General features: G+C 37.3%; 1 protein-coding gene across 4 annotated transcripts in view; it reads left to right on the top strand.

Moving 5' to 3' along the window:
• The window catches only part of FKBP15 (FKBP prolyl isomerase family member 15), a 54,563-nt gene that overhangs the window by 19,256 nt on the left and 22,673 nt on the right, over positions 1-12,634 (top strand). For all 4 annotated transcript variants that reach the window (XM_008707974.2, XM_008707975.2, XM_008707973.2 and 1 more), the window contains 8 exons: positions 217-291; positions 613-711; positions 2,348-2,497; positions 3,128-3,196; positions 4,632-4,778; positions 7,108-7,250; positions 7,748-7,805; positions 10,538-10,645. In XM_008707974.2, the coding sequence (XP_008706196.2) occupies positions 217-291; positions 613-711; positions 2,348-2,497; positions 3,128-3,196; positions 4,632-4,778; positions 7,108-7,250; positions 7,748-7,805; positions 10,538-10,645 (849 nt within the window). The remainder of the gene's footprint in view (positions 1-216; positions 292-612; positions 712-2,347; positions 2,498-3,127; positions 3,197-4,631; positions 4,779-7,107; positions 7,251-7,747; positions 7,806-10,537; positions 10,646-12,634) is intronic.

Below are 12,634 nucleotides of genomic sequence, written 5' to 3'. Positions count from 1 at the left end.
TTGCTAATTACAGTAAAAGAGTAAGGAGGGCCAAGATGAGAGGAGATGAAAATGGATAGTGAGAAGATAGAATTTAAAACCTAAGCTTTAAGGGATCAAGTGAGTTTTGAGTTTTATGCCTCTTTGAAGCAAAACCCTTGACATCTTACTGCTGATTTTGTATTTCCTTTTAACTTGTTTTCTTTTTTTTTTCGGCTGACCTTTACTTGAGTACAGTATAGGATTCTTCTTTATATCAGTCAACAACAGTCAGTTACTGTTGCCAGGATTCATCTGAACTTTGAGCTAATGGTAAGACTTCCCATGTTGGAATCACCAGCTCCTTTGGGTTGGGTTTATAGGAGATTGATCTGTATGTACCTGATGGACATTAGATCTACGGTTTCAGCCCCTGGACATCAGAGTGAATATCTTAACAGAGCCTCTCGAAAAGGTCTCTTGGCAGCATTCTGGGAAACGGGGTGGTTGGTGGAGGGTAGGAGGGAAGGAGAAAGTTCCCTATCTCTCTCTGGGTCCACCTGAATCAAGGCTCTTCTCTGTGAATTTAAGCAGTCACATTTTTACACTCTGCTACCTGTCGTTGAGTAATCCCAACATTTCTCCTTTCCCCAGGTTCGGCCCAATAACTATAGCACTTTTTATGATGACCAGAGACAAAACTGGTCCATCATGTTTGAGTCAGAAAAGGCTGCTGTGGAGTTCAATAAACAGGTAATACCATCTTATTCTTCTTGTGAAAGGCCAAACACTAGCCTGGATTTCCCTTGATTTCAGGAAACTGTATGGAAAATTCATAACCTGCTATATTTTGTTAGTGACAAACATTAAAAACCCACTAAATTTGTCACTTGAGCTTATTGTATTTCAAGGAAATAATAGGAATACTTACTGAAATTCCTTCAAAATGAGACTTTAAGAGAAAAAAGGCTTAATGCAAACTTCTCTAAAACATTTTCCACTTCATAAATTATCTTAAGGAATTAATAAAACTATCTTTTAAAAATAGTGTTTTAAAAGAATTTTTACAAAGTTAAGTGATCCTTGTAGAACATTTAGAAAAGCATTTTTTTAAAAAAATCACTTGAAATCTTACTGCCCAAAGTAACCACTATTAATGTTTTCTTTTTTTCTATGTGTAATGTACATGAATAGATATACCCCTTTAAGAGTTCAATATCTTGCTATATATTTCTTTTAACAATGTATAATGTGTCTTTCCTCACCTCATGAAAAATTATTTGAAAACATTTTTGAAAGTTGCATAGTATGAATGTTCCTTAATTTATTTAACCATTCCCTTACTTTAGACATTTAGATTGCTTTCAGTCTGAAATAAATGATACTATAGCAAGTATTGTTGTATATAATTCTGTGTCCTTCCCCCCCCCCCCCAATCATTTCCTTGGGCTAAATTTCTAGAAGTGGAAGACTGGGTCAAAGAGTCCAAATATTTCTTGGTTCTGTAGACAGTTTGGCATACTACTTTTCAGAGAGTTTGTACTATATCACATTCATATCTGTTCTCTCACTATACTTTGTCAGCATTTAGAATTATTATTATTTTTTTAAGTCTTTCTTGCTTGGTAAAAAATGACATCTCATTGTTTTAGGTGGCATTTATTTGATTGCATTAATGAAATGCAATCTTTTAAGAAAATGAGTAGCAAATTTGTAATGTAGACCATGTTAAAAAAAATTGATGGTAAAGTAAGTATTCACGAAGATGTGTTTGACTCTTTTGTCTAAGATTTGTGTTAGGATGATATGACTAAGTATGTAGGTTGTGGACATGCAAATCTGGGAATGTAGCATGGTTTTATAAAGGGCCTTTTTTATAGTTTATTGTCTTTAGAAATGCCTTCTAAAATTGTTCTAGAAGCTCTCCTTTCTTTCATGGGTTCCCAAACACTGAAACGGTAAAATCCTTAATAGTAATGCTAGCTAATGGTTGTTGTGTACTTACTGTTATTTGCCAGGCACTGTGCCAAGGACTCTATTTGTATTAGCTCAGTCTTCGTAACTACCCTAGGAGATATGCAGAGTTTTTAATCTCCATTTTATAAAATGCCTGTATGACATAAGGTTCACAGAAGTTAAGTTATTTGGCTGAGGCCACAAGTTAATAAGTGGCAGTGTCCAGATCTATATCCAGACGGTCTGACTCCAAAGCCTTACTGTTAGGCACTTTGATTCCTGGCAAGATTACTGACTTTGGAAAGGTTTACTTCTAAACATGTAATCAGTTTTGTTAATGGATACCACTGTTTGGAAAAGAGCATTAGCAATAATGGAGTGAATATTTACTGAGCTTAAACTAAGTTTATGCTGCTTTGATTTCATCTTGCAGGTGTGCATTGCCAAGTGCAACAGTACCCCCACCCTAGATGCAGTGCTCTCCCAGGACCTCATTGTAGCAGAGGGCCCTGCTGTAGAAGTTGGAGATTCTTTGGAAGTGGCCTATACCAGCTGGCTCTTTCAGAATCACGTGCTGGGCCAGGTAAGGAAATGCAGCCTGCAAGTTCATTTGTAATTGAAATAGCACGAGGACTATTTATATGTAAGATATTATTAGTATGAATTGCTGTTGTTGGCAAATAGAAATCTTTTAGGAACTCTGCTTTGACTGTTTTGGGGGCATAGTCCTGAGATGCTAACAGGTTAAATCTGCTCAGTGCCACTTTGTCTCTTCTGTTTAGAATGGAAACCAATTTCCTAAGTATCATTTTTGGTAATTGTTCATGTGTATGTCTTGTCCTCCTGTATTAGTTTTAAACTTGAATTTATTCTTATGGGATTAGGTCTTAAAACTTTTTAGAACTTCCTCACAGTTGTTTGTTTTTTGTCTAATAGATACTATAAATAGAGTGGACTTGTGTTTTAATATCCTTAAGCTCTCAAAAGTAGTATGATATAGAAAGAGCTTTAGACTATGAGTCAAAAAAATGTACACTCAAGTCCCAATTTAGCCATGATGTGAGTGAGCCTTTCTCTTCAGGTCTTTTAAGAACTCCCCCAATATATTTGACATTCCTTATTCTGAGAATACTGTGCTAATCTGTATTGACTATTACATGATTGCTATTATTTTTGAAATTGGCTGACCTCATTTACTTTGATCAAATTACAGGTTTTGGACTCTACTGCTAACAAAGATAAGCTGCTTCGCCTAAAATTGGGGTCAGGAAAGGTCATCAAGGTACAGGCATAACTGTGTTCTTATATGGCTTTATCAGTTGTGGTGGGGTTAGATTTAATTTGTAAAATTTCTTTCTTTCCTTTTTTTTTTTAATGTTCCTCCATTTGTCTCTGGTTTGCATAGTTTCTTTTCTTTTTTTTAAGATTTTATTTATTTATTTGACAGAGACAGAGACAGCTAGCGAGAGAGGGAACACAAGCAGGGGGAGTGGGAGAGGAAGAAGCAGGCTCCAAGCGGAGGAGCCTGATGTGGGGCTCGGTCCCGGAAAGCCGGGGTCACGCCCTGAGCCGAAGGCAGACGCTTAACGACTGGCCACTCAGGCGCCCCTAAATTTGTAAAATTTCTAACCTGGGTGTATTTTGTGAGTCTGGAAAGGATTGGTTAAAAAGTAGGAGGAGAAAAATGTGTTACATTATCTGGGAGATTACTTGGGAAGTTTTTACCTATGAGAATATATTGAAGATAGGGACATTTGTTTAATCCTTACCCTTTCTTTTTCATTATGTGACTCTGAGGAAATTATTAAATCCTTCGTGTAGCCTAATAGAGGAAGAGACGAAACTGTTTCTTCTAGAATTGTATCATAATGGGTGATTCTTACCTGTCTGAGATGCTTTGAGTCAGCACTTCCCAGTCATTGTGGGAAGCAGCCACCACATAGCAAGAGGAACACTGGAATTGGAGTCTGAGGACTTGGCTTCACGTCGTGAAGCTTTTCTTTACCAGCTGTGCAAGTGTTTTATAGAACAGAGAGTATTTTACACATGTGGGGTATCGTCACGTCAGGACGTGTCGATGCTCTACGAAGCACTCATTGGCGAAAGTACTCATTGCCATTTTGCAGGACAGAAAGGTTTTCTTCATAGCTTTGTTTATGCCTTCTTTTCCCAGAATCTTTTGGAGACTTCTTCTTGCAGGAGTTAAGGCATGACCTTTGAAGCTACACAGACCTAGTGTTGCATCTTGGCTTAACAATTTACCAGTGATCTAATCTTGAGCAGGTTGCTTCACCTCCCTAAGCCTCAGTTTTCTTACCTGTAAAATGGAGATAATGCTCCTACCTTACGAGGTTATTTTAGGGATTAAACAACATAATGTAAGTAAAGCACTTACCAGAGTACTTGGAAAATGTTATTTCATGAATGGTAGCTTTTATTTCTCTTTTAATACCATTGTCCTATCCTCCAATTTCTCTCATCACCTAAGATAAGCATATTTCATCTAGCCCTGGATATGCTGGCTTTTACAAGGGAATAGAAGCAGTATTCTAGATATTCTTATAACCAAGGGGGGATTATAGTTGAATTTGATGTCTCTCCAGAGGTCTAAACCTGAAAGGATTTAGGAGGAGAGGAGCCTAATATCGGGGATTTCATTTTGTCTTATGAGGAGGCTTGTGTCCTGATGAGCTTTTCCTCTTCTCTGATTCCTGAAGGCCTGGGAGGATGGGATGCTGGGCATGAGAAAAGGAGGGAAGCGATTGCTTGTCATCCCTCCAATCTGTGCTGCTGGCTCTGAAGGGGTAATAGGATGGACTCAGTCGCCGGACTCGATCCTGGTGTATGAGGTGGAGATTAGACGGGTGAGTGAAATTGTGCTGTTTTGTGTTTGATGAGTCCTTTTTGCCATTAAGTAAAATGAATAAATATGTTTGAATAACAAATTCAAGGACTTTCTTTCTTTCTTTCTTTTTTTAAAGTAGAAATGGTGTAGTTGGAAAGGGCAACAGCTTTGCAATCTAAAGACCAAGGTTTATGTCCTTCCTGGCGCACTATTTAGAGTCTAGAAGAGGTGGTGACTGAACAAATCATTTTTCTACACTAACCTTTTTATTCTGTCTATAAAATAGTGATTCCTACCCAATGCACTTGCCTTTGCTTTAGTAATTCCATGGCTTATTGTATTGCTGTGTTCACGTAAGTATGCAAAGATACCTGTACGTAGATAGAGATACATAGTTTCCTCCTTCTGCCACATTATTTGTCATAGTAAAAACTGGAAACAACTTAAATATCCATCATTAAACAACTGGTTAAGTTATGGTCTTTCATGGAGTAGACTTTTATGCAGTTCTTACAGAATATCCAAAATCTATTGTTAAGTGAAATAAGCAAGTTGCAAATCAGTACATATAGTATGATCTCTTGTATGTGTATACAAATACATGTGAACATATAAAAATGCTTATATACAACTAAATATATAAATATATTTACAGTCATACACATATACATATTTGTATATCTATACATATATATGCCCATATATTCATAGAAAATTTCTGAAAGTGTTAGAAGAAATGATAAAAAGCATCTTGGAATGGTAATGGAGTTCAGAAACTTTTTCTTTTTTATATTCTCCCCTTATTTTCCATTAAAAAATGTTATCAAGATATGTATAATTTTCTACAATAAAATTTGTAACAAATTGTGGTTAAATAAATTAACGCCCCCCTCCAAAAAAAAAAAAAGACCTTGTTTGCTTTACACTGTGTTTGTTAGGTCTAAGTGTGATAGTGGTTGTGACTATAAACTACAAAATACAATACAGAAAATAAATACTATAGTTATCTTTATTGTGGCTATTGTTTCTGCTGCAACCAATGATATGCTTTTCTCAGTGGCTCTTTCCTAATTGAACACCCTTATCTCTGCTGGGTCATTCCAACCTTCTTTTACTCATGTGCTTGTAGCTGCCTTTTTCACAGCTTTTATATTCTGTCTCAGTTTTCCATTGAGTTTGAGGAAGTCATGATGGTTTTAGATAACAAACCAATTTGAATCCATCAAGACTGGCATTTTGTAACCATAAGGCAAAAATACGTCATTGCTAATGGCAAGATTTCATTCCTTTTTTATGGCTGAGTAATATTCCATTGTTTATATGCACCACATTTTCTTTATCCATTCATCAGTCAGTGGACACTTGGGCTGTTCCATAGTTTGGCTATTGTTTAAATTGTTGTTTTTTTGTTTTTTTTTTTTTAATTTGAGAGAGAGAGCGCACGCACAAAAGAGCACAAGCTGGAGGGAAGGGCGGGGGTGGGGGTGGGGACAAGCAGGCTTCCTGCCAAACATGACCTGAGCCGAATGCAGGCACTTAACCGACTGAGCCACCCAGGCACCCCTTGGCTATTGTTAATAAATTGACATGCTTATTAAATTGACCAGTCTGTTACAGAGTGATAATACCCAGTGTGATGAGTGTCGAGAGAACATTACACACTACTTGTGGAGTATAGAGTAGCTTACCCTTTGTGGTGTGAAATTTAGTGGTATATACTAAAAGTCTTAAAAATGAACATACCTTTTCTCCCAACTGTTTAATTTCTGGGAATTTATACTTTGGGAATGATCATGTGCAAGGATATAGATAGAAAGTTATTCATTGAAGTATTGTTTGTGATGTGACAGGAAAATTATCTAACAACCAGGAATTGGTGAAATATATTTGGTAGCAGCATAGGTATTTAAGACTTCTGTCCCCAAGATCTTTTAGAGACTTTTTTCCTGTAGATAATGGCAGGTTTGGACATGACCCTTGAAGTTAGACATAATGTTCATTAGTTACAAGTGATGTAGATTAATACTTAATAACATGGAAATGTGTTACTAAGTGAGTGAGTGAAGCAGGTCACAAAACAATATGACCCTTTTTTATTAAAAAAATATACAAACACACACACAGACATAATATAAGTGTGAAATAGTGCATCCCAAATTCTAGCCGTGTTGCATCGTGGTTGGATTGCAGGTGATTAATTATTATTGTTGGCTTATCTACATTTTCTGATTTGCTACAGGGGAACAGATAATGACTTGTGTAGTAAAGAATAAGTAAAAGAAAGGAGGGTGGAGAGGGCAGGGTGCCTTTTTTATAGCCTGTTCCACCTGTGGTTGATCGCTCCTTAGGTCAAGTTTGCCAGAGATTTGGGCTCTGACGGGCACAGCGTTAGTTCGCGGGATTCTGCGGCCCCTTCTCCCATACCAGGTGCTGACGGCCTCTCTGCTGACCCTGTTGTATCACCACCCACATCGGTGCCTTTCAAATCAGGGTAAGATCCTACAGTTGTATCATGTTCTTTTATTGTCCATAAAAATGATCCTTAGAGGGCTTCAGAAATCGGGATGGTTGAAAACTAAAATAATTTTAAATAATTGGGAAAAAAATGGAAGGAGACAAATGGGGAAAATACTAGCATCAAGATTTTTCTGACAAAGGATTAATATTCATAGTCTTTAAATGCACTAACTTGGGATGTATATGAATACCTGCTGAGCTCTGGAAGAAAGTTGGGTAAAATGTATAAACGTAAAATATATACCCAAGGGAAAAAATGAAAATAATAAGAATTTGAATGAAAAATTACTCATTTTCACTAGCTGTCAGAAATGAATGCAAATTGAGGAATGGTTACAATTCTGTTTCACAGCCATTGAATTGGCAAACATTTTCAAAAACAATTTGTTTTCCCGCATAATCAGGACTCATGATTATAGATTTGGGATTTTTTTTTTTTTTTACCTCAGCATATGTCTTACTTGGTTTCAGGGAGCCGGCCCTTCGTATCAAATCTAACTCCCTCAGTGAACAGCTTACAGTAAATACAGTGAGTATACAAGTCTGTCTCCCTCACCCCCCGTCTACTGAGAAGGTCATGTGCCTTGGGGTAGGGTAGGTTAGAGACCAAAAAAAAAAAAAAAAGCTACTTTAGTAATTTCCCCTTACTGGGGAGTTCCTATAAATTAGATGGGGTTCTACATGGGCAGACCTGGGTTCAAGTCTTTATTCTTGTAAACTTGTGGCCTTGAGAAAATTATCTACCTTTTCTTTTTTTTTTTTTTTTTTTTAAGATTTTATTTATTTATGTGACAGAGATAGAGACAGCCAGCGAGAGAGGGAACACAGCAGGGGAGTGGGAGAGGAAGAAGCAGGCTCCCAGCCGAGGAGCCCTATGTGGGACTCGATCCCGGAATGCCGGGATCACGCCCTGAGCCCAAGGCAGACGCTTAACGACTGCGCTACCCAGGCGCCCCTATCTACCTTTTCTGATCCTCTGCTTCTTCATTATTAAAATGAAAATAATTCTCACAGCCCCTTTTGCAGGGTTCTTGTCATATGTTCACAAAGCATGTAGGCTTAGAGCCTACATTAAGTATGACTTCATGAAGCAAGAAAGTTTTTATACTCAAGAGATATTTATGAGATTTAAATGAAATAATGCGTGTGGAGTGTTTAGTATTGTGTCTGGCATACTGTAAGAGTTCAGTTAACATTAGCTCTTATTATTATCATAATTACTGCCAACACTGCATACCTTCACACTTTCATTCTCTTAGATGAAATCTGCACTAATTCACCAGCTAGTTGACTTTGAGTTGGTCTCCGTGTTTTCCTAACTGTAAGATGGGAAGACCAGCATACACTTGTAAAATTTGGATTTGAATGCCTTGGGAGCATGTGCGCTGCGCTTTGCTGCTGCCCTGCTTGATTCGTGAAGGCATCTGAGTTGGCTGCATGAGCGTGAGATGAAAGCCCTGTGGCCTTCACCTACCACGTTGAGAAACAGGATAATTGCTTGGAGTGAAATTGGTGGTTACTTTCTCTCCAGCCCTAGTTTACTTGTTTATATTCAGCCCAGCGCAGGAATTATTAAGCAAATAATTGCTCCGGTATGTGTAAGAAGTGATCTCCGAAACCCGGAAGGTTAAGCCAAAGAATTAAGAAAATTAAAAAACTATAATCTCAAATCTTTGAATAGTCACAAAATTTCTTTAGTATCGGTTCTATGATACTTCTAGGCAGAGCTACATTTGTCACCTACTTCTAAGCTTCTGTAACTTCAATAGACTAGTGTGTCTCCAACCTTTAAAAAAAATTTTTTTCTTTTTACAGTTTTTTTTTAATTGAAGCAAAACTCACCATCCTTTTCTTTTCTTTTTACATTTAAGTTTTTATTTTTTGTTTTGAATAGGTAATTACATTCATAAGTTTCCGTTATTAAAACAATGTAACAGGGTATACATTAAAAAGACTCACTTCCACCCCTCCCTCTGTGTACCCCATCCCATCCCACTCTCCTTTTAGGTAACTGCTTTTCTTAGTTTCACATATATTCTTTCAGTGTTTCTTTATGCAGATGGAAGCAGATAGGAATGTATATTTTATTTCTCCCTCTTTTCACAAAATATAGCATAGTATATATATTATCTACCATGGCTTCTACATATTACGGTATATATATATATAACAGTATCTTTCTATGTTAGTGTACAGAAAGCTTCCTTTCTTTTATTTTCTGTAGATTGCAGTATTGTGTGGTATGGTTTATGTAACTAGTCCTCTTTTGATGAACCCAACTTTCTTTGATTATGTGCTTCCAATCAGTCAAGAAAAAATGAGTACACACTCCCTGTATATATATCTATTTATAAATTATATACATAAACTACTGTCCATCCCTGTAAACAAGCTTAATGTCTTATGTTTCCACAGCTTAGAGGTAATTCCAAAATAGAGATGATGATCATCTCTCTTTTTTTAAAGATTTATTTATTTATTTAAGAGAGAGAGAGTGTGTGGATGTGCGCCTGCGAGGCTGTGGGGAGGGGCAAAGGGAGAGAATCTTCAAGCGGACTCCCCGCTGAGCTTGCAGCCCAACACAGGGCTCCATCCACAACCCATGAGATCAAGACCTGAGCCGAAATCAAGAGTCAGACTCATAACTGACTGAGCCACCCAGGTGCCCCGTGATCATCTCTTTTTATACCTAGTAGGTCATCATGTATACCCTCAGGGGTATGTCCTCTCCACTCTGAAGGCTGCACTTTGGACCAGTTAATGGATACAGAGGCTTCTAGCACAGGGGCTATTGTGTAGTCCGTGCCAAGTCAGAGTTGAATGAACCTGAATTTGGAACAAAGAGCTCCTGTTTCCTTCTTCCCCTAATCGCTTCTGAATGTCTGTCTGCTGCATCGCTCCCAGGGTTTTCAGAGGGTACTGTCATTTAAGATGCCTCCCTCCCTTGATCTGTACTTAGTTTTTCATCTGTGTAAAATGAGAAGAATTATGCCTGGTGGGGAGACTTGATTGAAATGAAGTAATACATGTGGAACCACCTTGTCCATTCCAACATATAGGGGATTATTTTTATGGCTATTATTAATTGTGATCCATGTATGCTTCTTGGCAAGAAATTGTTTATTCTCATTTTATAGAAGAAATGGTTTCAAATCTCTATAGCAGGGGGACTTGTTGAAGGGTTTGATGTAAGAGCCAAAGACATAGAGCTACAGTATTGAGCCTTGATTATAGTGATTTTTGTGACTTTCTTCTTTTTAGAATCCTGATACAGTCAAAGCCAAGTTGATCTCTCGGATGGCTAAAATGGGCCAGCCCATGCTGCCCATCCTTCCACCACAGCTGGATTCCAATGATTCAGAAATCGAGGTATGACCCCTCGGCTGTGTTAGAATGAATAGCGCAGATGTTTCTACCTCATGTTTGCTTGTTTGAGATTACTACTTTTTCTGCCTGTAACCCAGAATCATCATGTAGAAAGCTTATATTTAAAATGGTATCGGTTGGTATTGGTACATGTGTTTCCACTGTGATTAGCACTTCCTCCGAGAAATGGAAGCAATCCCACTCATCTGCCTCAAGAATGGGAATTTTTAAGTAGTCCATATATATAGCCTTCTACTAGATTCTCTACTGTCAGTAAAAATCACACTTTGGGCAGCATGGTGTCCAACCCATAAAAGATGCTCAGTTCGTATTGGTTGATTGAATGTTTAGATTCTCTTGGAAAGGTTGGTTCCCCCCGATGTTAGCTGTTACTGAAGATCGCACTGTTGCGTCTCTCGGCTTTGTATATGGTGTGATTGTTTTGAAGTTCAAGAATTTTATTGCAGTGAAATCTGTCGGTTTTTTCCCTTTGTTTTTTGCTTTTGACATTATGCTTAGAAAGCCTTCTCACTTTCAGACATTATAGACATCACTTGTGTTTTCTGAAAATAATATTTTGTATTTAGATCTAAAATTTTAATCCGTATGGAATTTGGTGTATGATATGAGGTAGCTCAGTTCGAACTTAGTTCCTTTCACATTGGTTAGTTCCTTATTGAGTAAAATCATCCTCTCAGTTGAATTGAAACACTTAACAGAGATTAACGGAGATTGATTTTTAGGATTCTTTGACTTTGATGTAAAACAAAGTAAAGGTGATGCTCCTGAAAAAATTTTCTAGCATAGGCTTTATTTTTCATAATTTTGTTTTATTTCTTCCTGGAAAAGCTGTAAGTAGATCTAACATTTTAAAGGAGGATAGGATTTCTGGGGCCTCTTGTTACAGGATTGATTTTTAGCTGCTTCTGGAAATTAAATTTTCATAAGGTAATACTGTTATTAAAATTTTTAAGTGCTTCTTATTCATTGTAGAATGATTTAAATTACAAAGAAAAAATATATTTAACAAAAAGTGCATTCTTCTTTTTATCTTATTGCTTTGTAACCTGATTTTTTAACTTAGTATCGTGAATATTTATGTTAATACCAATATGAATAACATAAATAATATAATTAATATAAGTAAATAAAGCAAAGCATTATTTCCTTTAAAGGCAACTCAGTGTTCTGTTAGATCGATTTATTATTATTCCTTTCATTTTGTTGTTAGACATTTAGGTGGATTTAGAGCTGCAGCGATATAAAACTGCCATGCTTTTCCAGAAATGCATAATGCGTTTTTGAGAATATCAGGGGGGCAAAGGGAAGTTCTAAAGTAAAAGAATGTCAAAGAGATTTCAGCCTTTGAACTGTAGGATAGGAAGTCACAGTATATTGTGCCCCAGGTTTTTCTTTTCCTTGTATGAATTGGGAAGATGTTTATAGGATAACTTTGTTTAGACTATACTACAGTCCAACATTGCTTTGACTTTTATGAAAAGAAAGAACGGGGAAAAACACTCTAAAACCGCATTATCCAAAAAGCACGGTAGTGAGGCGCAGTGAATCCTGCCCTGTCTGATTTTCATTGAGTGCCTTCAGGTCTGTGGGGATGATTTGGCAGAAAAGAAGAGGCTGCACTATTGCCTGGCTTCCCTTGCAAGAGGCCTTTCTTCTGTGGGAACAGACTGGTCAGGTTTAAGGTAGCTGCTGGTTTGGAAAATGATACATTCTGGAGAGGAGTCACTTTAGCTGCTTCAGTCAGTAAAACATCAACAACTTAGGACGTTAGAGGGAATTAAATATACTTAATTATTTGATATGATTTATAGGGAGAAGGGATCTCCCCACAGCCCACACCCTGAACTCTTGCCTTTCCTTCTTCTTTGCCTAAAAACACTGGCTGTAAGCAGGTTTAGGGTGGACAGTCAGCCTCGGTCTCCAGCTCAGGACCCATATACATAGTCACCAAAACGCTTGTTCCTGTTTCAG

Source organism: Ursus maritimus, unplaced genomic scaffold (genome assembly GCF_017311325.1).
Source record: "Ursus maritimus isolate PB19 unplaced genomic scaffold, ASM1731132v1 scaffold_17, whole genome shotgun sequence".
Lineage (NCBI taxonomy): Eukaryota > Metazoa > Chordata > Mammalia > Carnivora > Ursidae > Ursus > Ursus maritimus.
The sequence above is the reverse complement of the archived record's forward strand: the minus strand, read 5'-3'. Positions and strand labels throughout refer to the sequence as shown.